This window comes from Streptopelia decaocto (assembly GCF_964273445.1).
Source record: "Streptopelia decaocto genome assembly, chromosome: 2".
NCBI classification, from domain to species: Eukaryota; Metazoa; Chordata; class Aves; order Columbiformes; family Columbidae; genus Streptopelia; species Streptopelia decaocto.
The window spans coordinates 119728246-119746670 of NC_138655.1; the positions used below are offsets into that span (position 1 = coordinate 119728246).

Sequence of the window (18425 nt, forward strand, 5' to 3'; positions counted from 1 at the left end):
CCACGACATACACACTGCGCTTTGAGGGCAAGAGCTGGGGCGCTTTGCAGGGCTTGCTCACAGGAGATGGTCTAGCCCAGAAAAGCAAGGGAAAATCAAGCAGCGTCATTCTTACCCTGCAAGCATGTGTGTGGCTAATTGGTGCGACACAGCATTTTCAAAAGCTCCAAAGCAAGGCTTGGGTGCTTTACCTGTCCCCAAACAGGTGTAAACCTCTACACATTAAATCACTTCAAAAATTCCCTCTGGGCTTGAAAGTCACTTTAGTGACTCAGGACAGGGAACAACAGCTGTTTTAATTGGCAACCCCAGGGGATGGGGGAGCAGAGGCAGACAAGCCTTTCCCTGCACAGGAGGGTGCTGGTCCACAGCCTGCCCGGAGTCCCCTTGCGCAGAGACGTTTTTGCTGATCCCAGGGATCCCTGAAATCCTGGAGACAGCCCCAGCCCAGTGGGAAATGGCTGGAGATTGCAGGCAGCTAGGCTGAGGCAGCCCTGAAGCTTTCTTTGAACCAAAGGATTTGGACTTTATCCCGTAATGCCTTTTCTGTAACAAGTAACATCTAAATTATCTCTCATAGGAGCTAGTATGTGTGTCAGTGCTGGCTCAATGCTGTCATTTGCCAATGAAGAAAGCTTCTTTGGGAGCTTCTAAATAATCTCATAAATATATGTCCTTGCTCACAGGTCTGCTCACCTGCTAACACCAACACAACACTAATTAACTCCTCAGAAGTGTTCTCCTAGCCCTCAGTTTCTGCTGTCTCTCTCCAGCCCTGCTGATGTTTCTGCTTCAATAGATTTTATCGTGCTCATGAGAATCCCAACATTGCAGGTGCTGTGTGACAGCAGGGTTGTCCCACGGCTCACTCCCATTTGATGGTTGCAATAGTTTTTTACTTCATTTCGAAGCAGTCCTTCCTCCGCTTTACAGGTTTTTCCTCTCAATAACCCCAGAACCTTTTTCGAAAAGATACAAGCTGACACAGTTGGTTGATGTCAGGAAAACTGTCAGCTACTGTATGGGCAGAAATCAGCCTTCTGGGAGATGCAATGCATTATTCATCATCTTCCGAAGATCATCTAAAGGTCAGGCTCTTCTGGCCTCGAGGTACATAAGATATGCGCTCAGCCTTATGGGCTGGCTACAGTTCCTATACCTGGAAGCCTGAGGTATTACGCAAGGAGCTTGCATCAGAAACTTGAAAAGCAGAGATGGCTTCATAGCTTTGCAGATCACTGTTGCTGGGATCAGATATAGCTATTTATGGGTTTTTGGAGACACCCTCAGTCTACCATGTCAGGAGAGAATCAGCACTTCAGGCTTTGTGAAAAGGTAGCGCTTTTTCTGTTTCACTGCTGAGAAACTACAGTTTTTACTAGTTTTTCTCCTAACTTTTGGATCTGCACAGTCAGAGAATAAAAGCCTAAAAAACTTCATCTTAAATGACAAATAAATTAATTCAGTTTCAGGGCCAGCATGGCAAGGTGCCCAGGGCACTCAAGGCAGGGCAGATGCTGCCTCAACTCTCAGCTCCTGCTGTCTGGGTTGGGTGTTTTAATTTTTCTGAGATGTCCAGTTTCCTAGGGGTACCCACCGCTCTGGGAGTTCTGTTTTGACAGTCACGTAGTCAATCTCAATCATCCCCCAGCCATGCTTTTGGCCAATATTCAAAGCATCTTTGGGAGGCATTTAACATAATGAGAAATTTAAAACACTTCCATCTTAGAAACAAAATATAATTACCCAGTTAGGTGGAAGATTTTAGGGTGCTGTATCAAGCTATATCAAGAAAAGTTACATAATCAATTTAAACATTCAGGTTTTCAATATCTGGGATTTAAAAAGACAATGATTGAAAAATTATCAGTTCTAGCATAGCTATTGCCAAGCAGAAATACTGTTTGTATCCTGGAAGTACAAAGCATTCCCTCATACCTCCAGAAATACCACAGTATTTTCTGTTTGCTCTGATGCTGCCTTTGTTTCTACTGATGAAGACAGACACATCAGAAAGGCTTAAACTGGACCAGATTCACATATCCAAATTTGTGCTGGTCATTCACATTGCAATATGCATGCAATTAAAAGGACTAACAAGTACAAACAGAAACAGAAACACATCAGGCTACTAATTGTAGCAATGGTGTAGGATAATGTGTCTTCTTCTTCCACTTGAGGAACATCTGTAAACCAAATACAGTGTTTTTTTTTCAATTGCTTGAAAAAATAGACTGTAATGCCACGGATTGATCACCGGTCAAACTGCAAAAGTTCTGCAATTTTAATTGCAGTCATTAACTGTCACTGTCCTGTGTTGTCCCCCCTAAGTACTACCTGGGGCTTTGCAGGGTTGCTGTTTTCCAGGCTGCACAACACTCGCTGTGACGCTGTGAGCGGTGGCTTCTGCGGTCGTAGCTATCACACTGCACAGGGATCTTCACTTGCTCGTTTTATCTCACTTGAAGGCTGATTTGTACATCCGTCAGCTTTAACCAGGTCTGTGTTTGATCTGCCGGTCAATGCCTGACTTGAGGTCTGCTGTTAGCATCAGCCCACGTACTATCCTGTTTGGATTTGGTTGGTGAGACATAAAACATGATACTGTTTTGCCTCACTGCTTGGGTAAGTGCAGAGCACACCTGACTGTGATGGAAAATGCAATATGCATGCACACACATCATTGCTGGTGAAGGGCATTAATCTGTCCCAAATCCAGACTTAGAAATACACCGGATAACCTCAGAGTTATTCTGGGGACCACTCTACTGTGTCCCCCACCACCAGATGTACACAGAAAGAGGAGTCTGGGTGTTGGGGGGAGACCCATGTAGTGAATTACCTGGTGCAGAGTGCAGCTGCTCAGGCAAGAACTATAATAAGCTGCCCTCTGCCTAAATGACATCTAATTTCCTGGCTTGCAGATGGGACGTGCACCCCACTAAGCTGTGATGTGCCTTGGCCCACAGCTTCCTACCTAGCTGGCACCTGACAATGGACTTGGAGAAACCTCATTCAGTGCCTTTCTTTGCCTCAATTCGATTGGCGAGGTGTCAGCCCAGTTCCACAGACTGGGGGAGAGAGACACTCTTCACCCTACAAGAGGATCTTGCTGGAGACCACAGAGGTAAGCTGCATACACACAAGTCCATGGGACCAGAGGAGGTGCACCTGAAGGTGCTAGGGGTGATGGCAAATGTTGCTGCAAGGCCAAGCTCTGTCATCTCTGCAAGGCCATAGCAACAAGGAGTGGTCCCTGATGACTGGAGAAAAATTCCTGCCTTCAATAAAAAAAGAGGAATCTGGGGAAGGACCAGCTGGTCAGACTCAACCTAGTGCCAGGGAAAATTACGAGGTGAGTCCTGAGGGACTCTGTGTCCACATCATGAAGGACAGGAGGGCGACTAGGAATAGCCAGCATGAGTTCTCCAAGGGCAGTGTGTCTCTGACCAGCCTGCCTGCCCTTCTGATGGAATAAGTGACTTGCTCTGCAAGGGTGAGGAGGGCAGTGGATGTCACTTTCCTTGGCTTTAGCAAGGCTTTCACCATGGTCTCCCACAACATCCTGGTTGCCAAACTGAGGTGGTATGGGCTGCATGAATGGACTAGAACGTGGGTGTCACACTGTCTGGATGCTTAGGCTCAAGAGGGAGTGGTCATGGATTCAAAGTCAACCAGGCAGCCAATTATGAGTGGTGAGTTTTGGGTCAATACTGGGGTCAGATCTGGTTTACACCAATATCACCTGAGCAATGCGAGATAACACACCCTCAGCAAGTTCACAGACAATGTCAAAGCAGGAGGAGCTCTTTATCCTTAAGGGCAGGGCCGCTGTTCAGAGTGACTTGGGCAAGCTAAAGAAATGGAGCAAGGGGGACCTCATGAAGTCGAACAAGGGCAAATGCAAAGGTCTTTCACCTTGCATGGGATAGCATCTTGCAACAGTGGGGACCTATTGCCTGGTGAGCAGCTCTGCAGAAAAGGACTTGAGGGTCCCAGTGAGCAACAGGTTGAACATGAGCCAACAGTGTGCTCTGGCAGGGATGAAGGCTAACTCCAGACTGGGTTGGTTCTTCAAGTGTGTAACCAGTAGGTCTACAGAACAGATCCTTCCCCTGTTTTCAGCAGTAGTGAGACTGCACCTGGGGTATTGTGTCCAATTTGGGGTTCCCAGTGCGAGAAAGATATGGATATGCTACACCAAGTACAGCAAAGCATCACTAAGTTGGTTAGAGAACTGGCACATGATGTGTGAAGAAAAGCTAAGGGAACTGGGTTCATTTAGCCTGAGAAGGCTGGAAGGACAAGAGGCAGCAGTCACGAGTTGCAGGAAGGGAAATCCTACCTGAATGTAAGGAAAAACCTCTTTGTCGTGAGACGCAGGTCAGACACAGGAGTGGGAGCACAGAGAGGTTGGGGAACCTCCCTCCATAAAGATTTTCAAAACCCCCCCGGCAGCATTTTTGCTGCCTGCTAGCAATGCAACAGCCACTCTTCCAGGGACTACAAGAAATAAACTTCTTTTACTTGGCGTATTCTTAAATGCCTAGCAGGAGCCAGAACAACAAAAACTACCATTTACTGAGTGAAGACCTGAACACTTCTTGGGAATAGAGAGACTGTGACTGGCTCAAGGGCAGCGTAAGGGCAGGAAGGTGAGTGCCTGGAGCTGTGGCAACACTTGGTCTCATCACCTTGGTATGGGACTTCATGGAATTATTGAGAAAGCTGCTAGTGGTCACAGTTTAGTTGGAATTTGGCCTGGAGTGAAGTCAACAAGAACAAAAAAAAGCCTCTGACATCAAAGCTTTCCTTTCAGGGTCAATTTACACCCTTGAATTGCCTGTTGTCTGAGTCAATCTAACAGCTCCCTGCTGAACAGGAAGGGTTTGCTTACCTCCAAGGACCCCAGCCCTCTCCTGCTCACCCAGCTCCCTGGTCCCACCACCTCCTCTGCTTGAGAACTCATCAGCCCCTGCTGTCAGCTGCCCAGGGTGTCCATAGACAAGCAGCAAAGAGCAGAAGCTAGAGGGAAGGAGAAGGACTTGCCCCTTTCTGAAGTGTTGAGCTGTTAGATTGGCTCAGACACCTCCTGTCACCTCCTTGCAAAGGGCTGGGTGGGAGGAAGGGAAGGAGGAGCTAATGGAGCTGTCTCACTGCAAAAGAAAATCCTGCCATTAGAAAGGCAGAAGACAAAATTTCCCTAACCTAGTCCTGACAACATCACTTGGACGGTCTCAGATTCCCTGGTACATGGTGGCCACAGATGCAGCAGCAGTCCTCCCTCTCACATTGCTGGCAGTGCCAAGACTAGCTGCTCTGCTCAGTCTCTGCACAGCATATTGCAGGGTGCATTTACTGCCCACAGAGGGGAGGCCACTGACTTTGTCCCCTCAGGTGTCCAGAAGAGCACAACCACAATTCCCAGATGGATGTTTCTCTTCCATTTACCTATGGACAAGGAAGCAGGATCTCCAGCTATCTAACATCACCTAGTATAGAATCTGGCAAGGAGAGATTACAGATTTACCTTTTATTTTTACATAAAAGAAGCTAGCAACATGCATGGGTCAAATCGTCTTTCTGCTTCATGCATCACAGCCTAGAAGGCTGCCTTTCCTACCACTGCTGCAAATCAATCCTTCGAAAGTTTCCTGGCTCAATCTCCAAATCACTTATCTTTGATTGTTTCTAGTTCCACTGTATAGTCTATCATGTCTCAAGGCCACAGGACAAAAGCCAGGAGTCCTACAGTGCAACTGCTCACTTAATTCCTTGGGTGTCTTCCCTGCTGATACATAGCAGAGATTGGCAACTAATCTATATATAGTACAGCACCACAGTCGAGACACAATGGCTGCATTCAGCGTGCATACATGATGATGTCAGCAATGGATGTTTAATTGCATCACGGGAAGTAAGGGGAGAGAAGAATTGGAAGAAAAAAAAAAAAAAAGAAAAGGGGGCCCTTGGCCCCTCCACTTTACCTAATTTCCTTCACCGCCAGATGGGAACGCATGGGAATGCCGGCCCCGCATCTCGGGACCTCCCTCCCCAAAGCCTGGCATGGCCACATCTGTTTCCCTGATTTCCTACGCTTCTGATCTTCTTCACCTGCCCTGCACCCCACCAGCTTGGGCGAGCTTCCTGAGATGCTGCTACCGCCATTTGATTTGGCTTCCTGAGGCTCGCTCCCTCCTTCCTTATTTTTACTTCTCCAGCTTGCAGTAGCATCCAAAGGCCGGTAGCTGTGAAACACGGAGGAAGGGTAGGGTCTGCACTGTGGAGACCACACAAGCCCCTTCGCTGCTTTTATTTAAACAAATGAGTATCTGTACTGCCAGGCAGTGGTTCACAAAAGAGGCTGTCAGGCTCAACAAAACTTCACTGCTCTGCAGCTAGCAAACAGAAGGTATACAAACTTCTCTTCCCAGCAGCCATCCATCACCATAAATGTACGTGGGTTTTATTTGAAAGAAGGAACAACACCCTGCTTTAGTAAAGCAAAAAAGGGAAAAGATCCTCAGAGTGACAGTATTACCCTCTCTGAGACCTATGGCATCAGCCAAATCAACAGCTTTCCAATTTCCCCAAAGCCCTGCCTTCCCTTTGCAGTTCCCACTCCTGCAAACAGTACCGGTGGTATCCTCCATTTTAAGAAAGTTTCCCTTTGTCTTATCCCCCAGCCTATTTATAGCTTCTGTGGCGGAGGTGTATGGGGAAGGATTTACATCAGCAGACGCAGGGCCCTTCAGGGCACAGGGAGGAGACGCCACAAAGGACATTTAATAGCCTCCAAGAAATGCACAGCTCCTTGGGGCACATTTTCTGGAAGGAGGCTCTCACCCAGAGGGTTTCAGCCACATGTTTTCTCATCAGCACGTGAGAGAGGCTGTGACGTGAGTGATGGGCTGCTCATGTAAGCCCACTTTTATGAAGGACCATAGGGATGCCTTTGGGGTCCCACAGAGGAGAAGAGACAGCCGTCAGCTCCCACTCCCAGGGAAAGCTGCCCAGGCAAGAGCTTCTCCCTCTTTGACTCCCTTGTGGAGCACCAAGGAGGGGAAAAGCCTCTTCACGGGCCACTTCACGTTCCCAGAGACTTCGCAGAGAAGCTGGATTGGAGACTCCAATGGCTTGCGTATTTCATGAGCACACAACAACCTCATCCTGTAACCTGAATTTGGAGGAATCGCATGATGCAAGGCAGCAAAAGTTTCCTCAGAGTCCATCTTACAGCTGTCCCTTCAGGAAATGCAATTATAACCAGAATAAATACTCACATGAACCAGAAACTTTGATTATCATCCTGCATGGCTGCTGGCTTGTTCATTTGCTCTTGTAAAGGAGCATATTCCCTTTGCATATATGTCACTGACCAGAGTTGGTTTCAACATATAAAACCTTAACCATTTCAGGTCCAGACTAGCTCAAAGCCTATTTCCCGCTAAGGACAATGCAGAAATACGTCTGTTTTTCTCTCTCAGCATTCAACTTATGTCTCTGGAACTGACCTGTCTTGGTCAGAGCAGAGGTGGGAGAAAGCAGCACCTGAATGAAGGTCAGGATTGGTGCTGCATGTAACACAAAATCATTTGAGGGCACCTGCCACTTTCCAAGGGTCATGGTTTGACATGGCAAATGATATTACATGGCCCTGAAGGAGAAGTGGTCTGTCCAGGTCCCCCAGGGAAAGATGATGAGGCAGAAATGGATTATAGAATCATAGAATAGTTTGGGTTGGAAGGGACCTTCAAAGGTCATCTGGTCCAACCCCCCTGCAATGAGCAGAGATATCTTCAACTAGATCAGGTTGCTCAGAGCCCCATCCAACCTGGCCTTGAATGTCTCCAGGGATGGCGCATCCACCACCTCTCTGGCCAACCTGGGCCAGTGTTTCACCGCCCTCATTGTAAAACATTTCTTCCTCATGTCTAGGCTGAAAGGGATGGGCAACACGTGGACGCAGATAGCCTTAAGATGTAGACGATATGTCTTTGCAAACAAGCAAAGAGATGGAAGATACTAGTGTCCCTCTGAAGAGGCTAAACAAGCACCTCACTCTTCCCCACACAAGGGCAGCCATCACGGTGCTGCAGCATGTTAGGGGACACTCACACATCCTGTTTTAGGGGCTGAACTGGGGGCTGGTAATGAATAGCTGAAGGTGCCAGGCTTCTCAGCTCCCGCAGTCAGATCTGGAGGGGAACAGCTGCCCGCGCCTGGAGTTTACACAGCTGTGGGGAAGCGTTAGCAGCTGACAAGCTACTCTCCCTTGAACGGTAGCATATACCACCTCTTGCGGTTAGAAGCACTCCCCCAGCTGAGCAAAAGTATCTTGCGGATGTGAATAAGAACGAAGGTAGAGCAGACTTTTGAGTTACAGCCGAGTTAACTGTCTGGAGAGGATAAATGTGAAGTGAGGTATCAGAGCAGCAGTAGTGTCAGGAAACGGGAGGCTAATAGCAAAACATTTGCAATTATTAACCCATAATGTTGGCACCTGCTTCCTACCTCCAGCTGCTCTGAGCTTGCATTTCTTGACCTACAGAACATGTTTACAAGACATGGCTATTTTGACAAGCTTTTCCCTGAAGGGAAAAGTGATCTGATGGGACATTTCATTGAAGATGAGTTTGAGAGCTTCTAATTTTACTCCAGCATCAGTTTTTGCAGAAGTCCAACATGAAAACAGTGAAATCACTTGAGGGCCAAAGCCTGGATTTTTAGACCATTCCAAATGGTAGGCATCACATCTGAAAGCTGTGACAGGGTTAGAGCAGAATCAGGGTAACAAGAACAGACATTTACATTTTCTGGCTTTGAGCCCATCCTGGGGGGCAATAGTTGCACTGTCATCATCAAAGATTAAAGCCAACACAGGTACTTAGTCTAACAAGAAATCTGATTGAACAGATGGTGAATAGAGAGAGATTTGAGAAGTCTGGAAGGGGAAACTGGTTTTAGAGACGCAGCCATTGGGAGGTAAAGGTGCTAAAAGTCCTTGTGATGCTAAATCCCATTATGTGGTTAGAAATGGTTGATTTTCAGCTGTAATTTCTGAAACGAAGAAGGATGAATCAGAAGGCACAGTAAAAAAAAAAAAAAAAAAAAAAAAGAAAAAAAGAAAAAACAAGAAAAGAAGAAAGATGACTTAGTTTCCTCTCAGAGGCATACCAGGTAGTAGGAGAGTTAGAGCAAGGCTTAAGCATAAAGGTGCTCAGGGAGACTCTATCAGCAGAAGTGAAAAAAACTTTCTTTAACATCCAAAAATGACACCTTCGCATCAGCTGACTGCAGAGCTCCGTGCTGTAACGCAAGACAGTAGGTGTTTACTTCTCTCTGGGAATGGAGAGTAGAGGATCAACCCCTAAACCTGGTTGTGTCTCTGGGGCTAAAAGTAATGTCAGCTGTTTGAGTGCAAGATGCCCACTTCCCAAAGCCAGACCTTGAAGGGTGTAGAGATGCAAAAATGCACACCAACAAAATGTCTAGATTTCACTTGCACAGGTGTATAGAGAAGGCTATCTCTGTTCCCCTCTGGATCCCATCACACCCTAACAAGCACATCTTTAAACTCAAGGTGACCCTGCTGTAGGGTAGATGGATAGATGGAGGAGGGGGTGTCAAGAACTTGAATTAATATGCTGAGCAAGCCAGTTCCCAATGATTTATACCATGGGGACAACACTTATTGCTTCTTTGCCCCCCAACCCTCCACCCTGCTCAAAATCCAGCACACCGTACAGGAAGCTCAGCAACACATGCAGAAAGCTGAACTTACTACTGTACTTACTAATGGATCCAATGACAGATATATGGTTGAGCGAGAGTCAGTATGCAAGAGCAGGCATGGCAAATTTGGAATCTGAGGCAAATTTAGAAGTTTGTGTTCACAAGAGGAAAAATGAGGGAAAAAAAATAGCACAAATCAGTGCTAAAGTAGCTGGACTTACATGTCACAGTTGTCCATGAAAGGTAGTCATGGTGAAAGCCAAAAAACAAGACGGATATTCCTCTGAGTGTAATGAATAAGTTGCTAACAGCAAGCTAAAATATGACAGCAAAACCTTCCTCTTTCACTTATCTGGGACTATTTGACAAATGTGAAAACCCCAAAGATTACACCAGCACCATGGTTTTACCGACGCCTCTCCCTGGGGATAGACCTGCGGGAAGTACTTCCTTTGTACATTGATTTACTAGTCAAATTCTTGAGTATGGGAGGCAAAGATCCAAGCAAGAGGCAATGATGAGTCTCCTGCCTCTTTCCTGATGAATGAAGAAGGATGGGGATTCTTGGGTGCACAAAAGAAGTTCAGTGCTGTGTGTTTATTATTACTTGTGCATGTTCAGGGACTTGGACCAGCTACTCGGCTACTTCTGTTCACAAGCCCTGCTGAGCTCTGAGCTTGCACAGTGAGTTAGTGCTCAACATAGCAGGGCAAACAGTATCTGGCTGCTGGACCACTTCACGCAGGTGGTATAGGGGAGAGCTCCTTATGTGAATGTTTGCCTCTAAAATTACAGTAAAATATCCCCAAGCCCACAATTACTGTACCTGGTTCTATTTAACAAAGCTTTTAACCTCCAGACCTCTGGCTTTTCCAGCTGTATTGCTTTTGGCAGGAACACCGTTCTGTTTGTTCTGTAGTGCTGCTGGCAGAAAGCAGATGCTTTCCTTCAAGCAAACGAAGCTTCCAAGTACGGACAGTGGAAAGCACATCCTGACATTGGAAGCAGATGCTAGCAACTGACTCAGGTGCAGTCTTCTGCCCCAATGTCCTATTTTCCACTAAAATATAAAGGGTAAAAGGAAAAAAATATGTATTTTTAATGAGTACTATAGCTGCAGTGGCTGGACACTTAGTCAAGGACAGACAAATGTTGCCAAATAGAGATTTTCCAACCAGGTGGAAGCTGGACAATATCCTCAGAGCTATTTTGATACTGTCTTTGAAGATCCGGACAGTCATGCCCAGATTTTAGCATTGTTAGAATGTCTTAACAGCTAATGTTTTAACACAGCCCTGATTTCAACACAGTTTAAATTATGGGCTTGCCTTTAGTACAAATGACAATGTTTCAAATTCAGACCAGCAACAGCATATGAATGGAGGACAAAAGAAAGATGAGAGGGATGGATGTGAAAAATACTGGAGAGAAGAGAATAAATGTGAGAAATCTCAGCATAGCGACACAAAGGAGAACAAGCAGAATGCAGAGAAATGCCTCAGACACTCACGTAAGCTGTGAGATTTCATTTATTTGGCACAGAGGGACAATAGCCCCGCTAACCAGGATAGCTATTGTTCTTTTGTTTTTAAGAAACAAAAAGGGTAAATGCGAAGCACTAGCTTCCCAGGGAAAAATCATATAAATAAGTTCTCATCCTGCTGTCTACCAAGGAACCAGAAGCCTCTCGTGCTTCACCCATCGCCCTTGTGCTGTTATTCACCCATGTGTTTGTCAGCTTAGAAAACAAATGAAATATATTGAGGCCTTGCTCTGTCTGAGGAGAGCTGAGGCTTTTTTTTAATAGCAGAACAAGTTAATTGGATCGAAACCATCAAGTCAATGTACTAAGCAGAAAAACACAGTGCTATCTGCTGTGTAGTTGAGCACACACATGCTCCAGCACCTAATGTTTCAGAACAGTGTATAATATTATACTCTCTTTAGCTTTATTCCAGCGTTTTTCATTACAAAGGCGGAAAGCTATCTATAATCAGAGGAAGCCTTAAAACTCTGCATTCCTTCGGCAGTGTTGGAGGGAGAAGAAAAGGAGGACTTTGACCTAGAAAGACAGAGGTGCCCAAATATGAGGATGACAGCTGGGGAATAAGGACCCACTGTTCAGGGACAGTGAATTGCTTATAGGCTTTTACAAGCTGAGGGAGGGTGTAAGCTGTAAATGAGGTTCAGGAGCTTTGGCACAAATACAGTGGATCCTGTCAGCAAAAAGGACCTTCTACAGCAGATAGGTAGCCTTGTGAACCCATTAGAGCTATTTGAAGCACAGACCCACAGAATTCCCCTCTTCAGGCAGTTAGCTGGAAAGCAAACAGCTGTCACTAAGGAAGGCAGGGATGTCAGATATGCCTGGAGACATTCATCTGGGGATTTCTGCCCAATTAAAGTATTTCTGAACGCAAAAGATGATGGTTTCTACTGAGGGAGCCAGCGGAAAGCATTATCTGGGAAACCTGAACAGATGAACGGTGCATTTGTTGTTCAGGGAGTTACCATTCTTCACAACAAACTGGCTTCATCTGGAAAAGGACAAGCTCCGTGGCAGCAACTGCAGGACAAGCAAACAGAGCTGAGGCAAAGCTCAACGATTTTTTAACCTCTGCTAGTCAAAGTTGTGGTGGGTTTCACCTGCATACTCAAATATGAATATATGGATACGTAATATAAAGAACACAGCCCCCGAGCCAAATCCTTTAGTGATACATACAGCAAGTTCCCCGCTGAATATACCACTGAGGGGCATAATAAATATTCGTGCTTATTTACAACTTAATGCAGGCTAGTTGCCCCATGGACTTCATCAGTGATTCCCATTGCCTGGTGTCACATGATAATGTTAGTGCTCCTGAGTTTCTCAGTTCTCTGAAGGGTTTTTGGTGAGAGATCTTGAGAGATCCTCACACATGTGGCTCATCGCTGTGTTTGGTCCCTGTCAGCAAAAGACAAAAGACATCTTTGTTTTTAAGTAGATTATATAAGTTAGTGTTATTTGTGTGTCCAAGGCCTAAATACCTTTAGTTATTTGAATGTTTAAGGCCTAAACATAGGAGGAACATTGTTAAATATATTTTAATAACCTGTTCTCCTTTTCTGTATTTTTTTTTAATTTATGATAATTACTTAGCACTAATTTGTTTCGAGTTTATTTTTCTTACTTACAAACGCTTTCATTTACAAATACATCTGTATCTTTTAGTATTTTTATTCCTTTCCCTATGTTTTTGGCTTTTCAAACCCTGAGCCAATTTAACGATTTAAAACTTTCCAGCATTTCCACTTTCCCTGTTAAGGGTAAAACGCCATGCGTCCTCCCTTGCTAGCACAAGCCCCACTCAAACAAGAGGGTGGCCACTCAGTCATGCTGCAGCTACAACTCGCCTTTTAGCAGTTGCCGGTTGCGAGGCGTTTCATTAAAACAAAATAATCGTTGCGTTTTTATTGAAGTTCGGTTTCGCAGCAGTGCAAATGGCATCGCCGCTAATTTTTGCTAACTTCATCGCGTCAGTTTAAAGGAGAGGAAACGTCTGCCCCTGGCTAGCAGCAAACCCCGGGCTCGCCCTCCCGGGCGCGGCAGAGCCGGCAGCAACCGCAACGGCACAGAAAGGAGCCGGAGATCACCCCGGGACTGGGCGTCAGAAAACAATTCATCGAGCGACTTAATGTTTAAAACTGCATTAACGCCCTGATGCTTTCAAAGAACGGCCCTGGAGCCCCGCTCGCATCTCAAATCAAAAAAGCGCGGGGGGGGGGGGGGGACGACAAGGGAGAGGACGGAATGGGGGTGGAAATCGCCTGAGCCGCGGCCGAAACGCGTCAAACCAAACTGGGGGGGTGGCGGCGTTCCCAGTGCCGAAACCGGCGATATTCACAAATCGCGGGAGGGCGGCGGGGCTGAATGCGGGGCGGATGGACGGGGGCCGGTCGGGCAGGAGGGAGGGCGAATGTTTCCTGCCCGCCGCCGCCGCCCCCCGGCCGCCCCCCGCAGCCGGGCGGAAGTCAGCCCGCGCCGTCGGAGCTTAAAAGGCTCCCGCACGCCACGCCGCCCCAGAGCCGGCGGCCGCAGCGGGGCCGGAGGAGCGCTGCCGCCAGCCCTGCCCGCCGCGCCGAGGCGGGCCATGCGCTGCCCCGAGCCCTGAGCTTTTTCTCCCCCTCTTCCTCGCCCCGGGCCGCCCGGCTCTGCCTCTCCGCACCCCGCCAGGCAGGGGGAAGGCGCCCGGCGCGATGGCTCTCCCCGGATCACACGCCGCCCGGGACGGTGCTGCTGCATCAGTGAGTAATTCCTGCTAATTCACCCCCCGGAGCCCGTGGGCTCCGGCTGGGCACATCGCTGGGGAGACGGGCGTTTTGGTTTTTGCTGCTTTTTCCCCCTCCTTCCCTCCCCCGCTTTTCGGGTTTTATATTATTTTTGTTTTCTCAATAAAACACCACGCGAAGAGGCGAGATGACAAAGGAAATGTGATCCTAGGCGCTGCAGGGGCTCAGAGCGAGCGAGAACCGGAGAGAGGAGGAGGGGGTGAGGGTAGCGCTCTCGGATAGCATTGCACAGCGGCTCCAATTTGTGCGAGCGAATATAATACACCCCCCATGAATAATTCAGGACGGCCGGCAGGGACCTGCCGCTGTTCCTCTGCTCGGCCGCGTCCGCCACAGCGTGTGTGAGCCGCGGCGCTGACCTGCCCGCGGCCGACCGGGAGAGCCACCCCAGCCACCGCGGCCCCGGCGCTGCCCTCCGCGGGGAGCCCGGCTTAAAGGAACGCGTCCAGCGGGAGCGGGGTCTCTTGAGAGGCGAGAGCGGATTGCTCTTCTCAGCCCTTCCCGGAGCCTTTTTCTTATTTCCCTTCTTTCCTACCTCCTCCTCTCTGTCCCGCCAGCGTGAGTCTCTGCCGGTGGGGTGGGCACCAACGCCGCCCTCCATCCCCACCCCCCAGTCATGCGGTGGTGGAGCAGGCGTCGGCGGGGGAGGACTGGAGCCGGAGAAGTCTGCCTGGCCACTGTGTTTCAGTGCCTCTCTCTCTCCTAGAGCTGCTCTGGATTGCAAAAGTGGAGAGGGGAACTGAAACGAAATTTCCCCTTCCCCCCCGACAAGCACAGGTTTAAAGGAAAAGAGGGAAAAACCCAACACCTCAAGAAAGAGCGAAACTTAATTTAACCCCCTGCTGCCCCCCACCCGCGTCCTTCCCGCCCGGCCAAGAGGGACTTGCACTGCCGCACCGGCGCCCCGACCCCGTCCTGCGGCCGTGGGAACCGGAGCCGAGCCCCGGCGGACAGAGGTCCCGTCCGCGCTGGATGCGGTGGGGATCGGGCGATCGGCGCCCATGCACTTTCTGTTTAGGAAGAAGACAAGTAACCAAACCACGTTGTCAAACTGCTGACCCAAGGGGGAAATGAGAAGACTGTGTGAGGTATTGACCGATTGGGGAATCGATACAATTTGTCTAATGCAACAGGGGATCGGGGGTTAAGTACATGTGAGAGAAGAGAGGATCCATTTGCCGAGAGAGAACGGGACAGCTACACCTTGATACCAAAAATAGTCCCCCCCGCAGCAGCAAGCCCGGCAGCAGCGAGGTACGACGCGAGGATCCAGCTCCCTGCAGACTGCCGGATCGATGACACCGTATTTGCAAAACTGGCCAATCGATCCCACTTGGCAAAACGACTGATCGATGCCAGCTTGCTCCTAAGCCGCTTGCAGAACTACCTTCAACCCACACCGCTCCAAACGTCCCCTGTCTCCTCTGCTTTTCTCTCACGCTTTTTTTTGTGAGGGAGGGGATATACTTTTTTTTTTTAATACCTCCCCATCGGGGAGTCAGGCCCATCGCAAATGGCCTCGTTTCCCGAGTCCGACTTCCAGATCTGCCCGCTGTGCAAGGAGATGTGCGGCTCGCCGGCTCCCCTCTCTTCCAACTCCTCCACCTCCTCGTCCTCCTCGCAGACCTCCAGCTCCTCCGGGGGCGGCGGCGGCGGCTCCTCCTGCGGGGGCCCGCCGCGGCGGCTCCACGTCCTGCCCTGCCTGCACGCCTTCTGCCGCCAGTGCCTGGAGGCGCAGCGGCACCCCGGCGCGGGGGACGCGCTCAAGCTGCGCTGCCCCATCTGCGACCAGAAGGTGGTGATCTCGGAGCCCTCGGGCATGGACGCGCTGCCCTCCTCCAACTTCCTCCTCAGCAACCTGCTGGACGTTGTCGTCGTGGCCGCCGCTGCAGACGAGCAGAAGAACGGCCGCGCCGCCGGGGCCGGCCCCACCGCCGGCTCCGGTGCGGGAGCAGGCGGCGGCGGCAACAACCGCCACCACGGCCGCCCGCCGCCGTCGCACCGCACCGCCGGCTCCTCGCCCGCCGCCTCGGCTGCGCCCTCCTCGACGTCCTCCTCCTCCTCTTCGGGCGGCGGCGGCTCGGCGGCGCTCCTGCTGCGGCGGCCCCACAGCCGGCAGGGCGAGCCCCGCTGCAGCTCCTGCGACGAGGGCAACGCCGCCAGCTCCCGCTGCCTCGACTGCCAGGAGCACCTGTGCGACAACTGCGTGCGGGCGCACCAGCGTGTCCGCCTCACCAAGGACCACTTCATCGAGCGCTTCTCCGCCGCTGCCGCCGCCGGCTCTGCCGCGCCGCTCGCCCTCAGCCCGCCCTACCCAGCCTCTCCCTACAACATCCTCTCCGTCTTCCCCGACCGGGCCAGCTACTGCCAGCACCACGACGACGAGGTGAGCAAGTGCGCGGCGCGGGACGGGGGTGGCCGCGCTCCCACCCCTCGCCGGCGCCAGAGGGCCCCCGCCCGCCTCGCACCCTCGCGGCGGGCGGGCCGGCCCTCAGGGGCGGGCGGCGGCGGGGACCGGCCGCGATGTTTCCTCTGCCTGCGGAGACGCTCGGGTCTTGCCGCCCCTCGGGGGCCGGGGGTGGGAGCCGGGGCAGCCGTGCCCCTCAGGCGGACGGTGCGGGGGGCAGGAGCGGCAAAGGGGTCGGGGGCGAGCGTGCGGCGGGGCGGCGGTGGCGTCCCCAGGCACCCTGTTCTCTCCGGGCTTCGCTCCTGGCCGCCGCCCGGGAGGTGGTGAGCCGAAGGGGCGAGGTGTGGAGCCCCTGTCCCGGTCGTTGGAGCCACGGGAAGCCTCTGACGCGGCGGGAGCAGCATGTCTGAGAGAGCTTGTCGGGCGCTTAGTGAGATCGTGGAGGTGCAAGCGGGGAAAGTCTGGAGTCCCTCAAGACCCTTATGCTGTAATGTAAAGTTAAATTATTTCGTGGAGTGTGCTTTATACCGTGTTCGGCGTGTAGCCCACCGAAGAAAGAGAAAACAAATAGTGAAGGAAGGTAACCGTAGTGAGGAAATGACTATTAAATATATATTTTTAATTTTTTTTTTTTTTAATTAACGGTAGCCAGAAAGTTAGCAAAGACGTTCACTCTTGCCTATACCAGCTATATCTAGTGCTCTTGGTTAACATTTTAGCTGCCTCTGTGGTGCAAACGAGCTTTACTAGTGTAAAGATGGGAACTTGCTTTATGTGGTCTTCATTTAAAACGCTTCGCTTGCAAGTTTTGCTTCTAGTGATCCCAAGTATCGTCTCTCAGATCTAAAATAGGCTGCGGCTTCTTCAAAATGTGCTGAAAATGTCTTAAGTTTCACTGGGACATAGTTTCTTGCTGTGATAGTTTGAAACTTGATTTTCATCTGAAACTGGAAAATGGCGGTCTGCTGTGTCGTCCCCCCTTCTGTGGGGTCAACGCTGGGGATTTTGCTGGAATTTTCCAGTAACTTCAGTGTTGGGAGGTAGTTTTCCTCCCAATATGAAATGGGGGACAGCACAACAAACTGCTTCGGGGAAAAGCCCGCCTGAGGACAGGCCTTGTACAAGAGTTTTCTCTGAGATGCTTGCTTAACTGATACATGAAGGCATTTAGTGAACTATGGCGATGCCTTTGTCTTCAGTTTTCAAGGATGCTTTTCGTATCCTCCAATGCTACTGTATGTCTGAAAAACAATTCTAGAAAGTTCTGGAGAGTTTTTCTGGTTTCTTAAAGTTGCGATTGTCAGAGGACAGAAAGTAATGAATTTTGCGGAAAAAGAAAAACCTTAAATGACATTTGGGGACGTGGGGGGATGTGCTTGAAGGAAAATGAAGTTGCCTTTTTTTCCCCCTAAGAAAAACAAACGACCCGCAGCAACTTTAGGGCAGTTGGGCTGCTTACAGCTTCTTGTGGTATCTAAGTATCTCCCCACTAGTGGGCTTCTGAAAGGACATACATGATAGTGCCAGAAATGAAGCGTGGTGTTCTTAACATGCTAAAAAAAAAAAGCTGTTTCTGCTTTCATTTTGGAATATAACTTTAGACTTCTAGTACGGGCTAAACAGCTTCTAGTTGTGTTCTTATTATCGCAAAACTTCTTGTTGAAGTGTGTAAAATGAAACGATGGAGGGCTGTTTACCATAGTGTAGAATATCCAGCTTCTAAAGCAGATGTATTCTCCACTTAACTCAACTTAAGAGTAGTTGAGACAGGAGCTCAAAGGTGTTTTGTAGACTTAAAAGTTTAAGTTGCAAAGGTAAGATCTTCTAGCCGTGCTTAAACTGCACAGCTTTTCTAGAGGTAACTTCTTAAAAAAGCTTGCTAATCTACTTTGAAAACAAGATATTTGTTATTTAACAATATACTTTGAAAAGAGTACATGTCTCCTAAAAA

General features: G+C 49.4%; 1 protein-coding gene across 1 annotated transcript in view; it reads left to right on the forward strand.

Annotated features, from left to right (window-relative positions):
• The first annotated feature begins 14951 nt into the window (after positions 1–14951).
• Positions 14952–18425, forward strand: part of TRIM71 (tripartite motif containing 71) — a 59239-nt gene continuing 55765 nt past the window's right edge. The window contains exon 1 of the mRNA XM_082044524.1: positions 14952–16453. Coding sequence (XP_081900650.1) covers positions 15581–16453 — 873 coding nt within the window. The 5' untranslated portion in view covers positions 14952–15580. The remainder of the gene's footprint in view (positions 16454–18425) is intronic.